This window comes from Octopus bimaculoides, chromosome 10 (genome assembly GCF_001194135.2).
Source record: "Octopus bimaculoides isolate UCB-OBI-ISO-001 chromosome 10, ASM119413v2, whole genome shotgun sequence".
NCBI lineage: Eukaryota > Metazoa > Mollusca > Cephalopoda > Octopoda > Octopodidae > Octopus > Octopus bimaculoides.
The window spans coordinates 59,423,594-59,427,924 of record NC_068990.1 but is presented as its reverse complement, the minus strand read 5'-3'; the positions used below and the strand labels follow the sequence as shown (position 1 = coordinate 59,427,924).

At 33.8% G+C, this 4,331-nt stretch overlaps 1 protein-coding gene across 2 annotated transcripts in view; it reads left to right on the top strand.

Moving 5' to 3' along the window:
• Positions 1–439: 439 nt before the first annotated feature.
• LOC106880026 (WD repeat-containing protein 48) overlaps positions 440–4,331 on the top strand; it is a 143,678-nt gene continuing 139,786 nt past the window's right edge. For both annotated transcript variants that reach the window (XM_052971222.1, XM_052971221.1), the window contains exon 1: positions 440–514. In XM_052971222.1, the coding sequence (XP_052827182.1) occupies positions 464–514 (51 nt within the window). In that variant the 5' untranslated portion in view covers positions 440–463. The remainder of the gene's footprint in view (positions 515–4,331) is intronic.

Below are 4,331 nucleotides of genomic sequence, written 5' to 3'. Positions count from 1 at the left end.
ATTTGATCAGAATGTTAGTAAAGCCTGGAAGTTTTGTTTCTTCATTATTACTACTATAGTATATTTCTTCAAGAGATCATTTCCACTTATTTTAACCGATTATTATTATTTTTAGATTTTGGATTAATAAAATATTTTTCTGAAAATATCTACATTGAGAAGTACAAAGTTTTTGTTTCTTTCTTCAATTTTATTTTTAGCAATTATATCATATAACGTTGAAACAAATGAGATCGCAACAAATAAATTTCTCTTTTAAACGACACTTTATCTATCTTAAAGCAAATTAGGAAAATACAAGATTAGTTTGAAAAATGGAAAAACAATTTGCTAAACTATTATTAAACGGACAAACGAAGCTAAGTACAAAGTAATTCATTTTTGATTACGTCAAGACATGTTGTCGATTGCACTAAAAAACTACGCATATTCTGATGACGTCACTGCTGCAGCTCAAAACATCATGGCCACTCACCACCGACCGTCAGCCGGTCAGGGGAAAAAAAAGGTCCAGGTTTGTACTTTTCTAGTTACTTTTGAAAGTATAAAGGAGTATGGAAGTGACCAAGAGGCTTTTACCTAACGTTTCAGTAAATATAAGCGATATTGTATGTCTGGCAATACAGTGGGTACCATAAATTAGAGACGTGTTTTCCTCCTTATTTAAGCGTATCCCTTCTCTCATTCAATACCGCTCTTTTTTTTTTCTTTCTTGTTGTTGGGGACCCAATTTGCACATTAGTAAATACGCTATCCTTTTTCACTGTTGACGAATTAATACTGTATCTTTTCTCACAGTTGACAAAAGAAAATGCATTCCGAAAAGAAATAACAGCCACCTAATCTAGTCGCGTAAAAGTATTATTGTTTCTGTAAATCATTCTGGTGGATCCTTATTTTCCTCTTTATTTATACATGCACTATCAACTTAGCCAGTCATGTTTTTGTATTTTGCTAAATTATCTGCTCTGTGTTTGAGCCTTCACTTGAATTATACATATGAATTTAAAATTTTTAATACGAGTAAATCAACAGCAAAATAAACATGCTTCAATTTCATATTGCATTCTATGCGTTATATTTAGAATGTTGACTTGGAAATAATATTTAAATATTCAATATTATTGTCATTTATTATACCATTGGAAATATCCCTGTTAGCTGACTGCTTCCACCACACCAAGGAGACAAATGGTCTGAAAGTAACACAAACTCAAACAGGACCTCTTAGAAATACCATTAGAAATCTTAGAGTAAATAAGAAACGAATCGAATAATAGATTTTAATGGGATAATAAAGTCACTTGTCTATTTCAGCCTGTTATTCCTTTTACTTCTCTATAATACCTTCCCTTTGCTCGCTTATGCTCTTGGCTTAGGCACATCCATTATATATATATATATATATATATATATATATATATATATATATATACATATACATATACATATATATATATACATATATATATATATATATAAGATCTCGCACACAGAGGTTCGGTCAGCAAGATATAGAATTTATACAACGTATCCTTAGCTAAAAACTCAGTGATATACTACAATGAAGCTGTTGTGGTCCTTTATAGTCTTCCTTCGGTTTCGAACTATTGTTGATTTGCACTTCTGCTCTCTCTCTCACTCTCTTTCTTTCTCACATACATTTTATTTATTTATTATTATATATATTTTTTTCTTTTTCCTTTCATTACTTCCGTGCTTCTTGCTATTATATAGCCCAGGTCAACCCTGATAGAGCAAACTTATAATCAAAGCCATTCTAGTTAAGATCATCCCGTCCCTTTCATTGGTAATAATTTGAGGGAGATCTAGGTGCTATTTCTAGCTGGTGAAGCGACTGCGTAACAAGCCGCCTCGTTGGTTTTGTCGTTTTTTTTCTTATGTGGTTGTCGCTGTTTTCTTTTGACTCGATGTTATCATTGTTTTACCACCACCACCACCACCATCTCTACTGTGTTATCAGTCTTCCGACTTGTCTGTCCATCCATATCCATCGTTTGTTATACAATATGTCATTAAAGACACAATATTCATATACTGACAAATGTTTTACTAAAATAGTAACAAGCCACCAGACTATATATATATATATATATATATATATATATACACACACATACACACACACACACAATATAATAGTCAATGTCTATTTCTTTTAATAAGTCCCTGATTTCATACTGTTGTCATAGTTGAAATGGACAGAAAAAAATGCACTAACACGTTTGTTTGTTATTCTATTTATAGGAATATTTGTATACTATTTCGTTTTAACCTTTATAATTTTCTTAGGAGAACTTATTATTCAGCCCTGTTACTCATTTTCTACTAGTTATTTCCCATGTGTATATCTGTGTTTGTTGTAGTTCGTGGTTAGTGGTGATTAATCGAAACTTGTTTATGTCCCTAGAGTGTCCTTTTTATTATTTTTTTTCTTCAAACTCGGGGGAGACATTGTGTCCTTCCAGAGTTTTAAACAATCTCTTTGGTATTTGTCGTCATCATCGTCGTCGTTGTTGCTGTTCTTGTTTTTGTTTCCACTTCCTGTTAGGAATTTGACCGATATATTCGAGCATTTAATGTTCTGAATGAATGCGGCTCGTTTGTGTATTCTCCCCCTTCTTTAAATTGTTTAGTACTATTTTCAGTTTTTAGACATATGCTTCTTACACACACACATATATATATATAAAATACACACACACACAGATACAAGCACGCGCACGAACATTTCCACGTATTTGCACCCTATCTCAAACTACCTTGTTGATTCGAGCCATCTCACGAGGCCTCTACATGGTCGATCGACCTCCTAGAAATAGCAGCCGGATCCTCCTCAAATCACACTACCATCTTGGAAAAAGGGAAGGGCAAATTGGATAGCATATTCCTAGACACCCTTAAAAACGACAGGATGGTCCTGGCTGGTACACCTTTGATTATAAGTCTGCTCATCCGGACTGACCTGGGGTGGGGATGGGTTAAACAATAACTACCGTGTTCTTTAGTTTCTTTATTAAGAGTATTTTAAGAATATTTGTGTACTTACAATGTCAACATCATTGTGTATGGTGTGAATGCGTATTATTAAGCTGTAATTAGTTTTGTTTAATGATTTCGCTTTAAATGATTTTATTTTTGTTCAACGAACAAAACAGTCCATCTCTGCGTGTGACCTCGAAATTTGTAATATCTTGTCGGATGAATCATGGTTTTGTTGTTATTACAGTCGAGACTATAGCGGATCGGACTAAAATGCAATTATACCATTTGTCATTGCCCCTCCAGGAACAGAGTTTTCATCTTCCTTAAGAGGAAGAAACAAAATACCAGCTCTATACTGAGATCTGGAAATAGTTCGTATCCTACTATATAGTTGGTCTTGTTGCTCAGAACTCACCATCACCACCGCCGTCATAATTTGTATTGTTATTACTTAAGCCAACTCGATCTGTTTCTAATCGAACACTTATAACCAAAGTTGTTCCCAGTCGTGACCATCACGTTTTTTTTTGTTGTTTTAGTTTTTTTTTTAATCGAAGATTCCATTTTTTTAAAGACGGTATGGTGTGATTTCAGGAACATTTGGCCGCTATTTCTATTATGTTAAACGACCGCGATGAAGCCTCCTGGTTGTATATGTTAGATACTATTTGATTATCAGAATGTTTACATAATCTTTTATGGTTTCTCGCGTTAGATATCTGTTCGCTGGATAACATAGTGTTGTCTCTGTTTTTTGTTTGTTTATGTTTTTATAAGCAATCCTCATGTATAAAGCTAATGTCATTTACGTCTCAAATTGATTTTTGACAAGTTTTCTCCCTCCCTCTCCACCGCATCCTCAATTGTAAACATTTCTAAACGCGAACGTGTCCTGTAGTCTTTATTGTTCTTTGTTATTGCTATTAGCATTTCGTTTTTTTTTTTTTACGAGACGACGACACTTTAAGAGGAGTCTGCTTTTCATTGCTTCTCGATGCATATTTATTCTTCTTTATTACTATTATCAGTAATTTTATTGGTGCTATTTTAAAAAATATCATGGATCGACAGAATCGTTTGAACTGGATAAAGATTTACGGGGTTTAGTTTAACGTTGTGTGTCCAGATTCAACCATTCTTCAAGGGTGGATAAAATAAAGTACGGCAAGACTTCCGCCCCCCCCCCTCCCGTCGTCTTTCCTAAAGTACCAGTTAAGTATTGGGGTCGATATAATCGAGTTAACTCCTACTCCCGAATTTATGGCCTTGGCCCTATGTAAGAAATTACTCTTTATGGTATTTGATGCTTATATTAATTTTACACC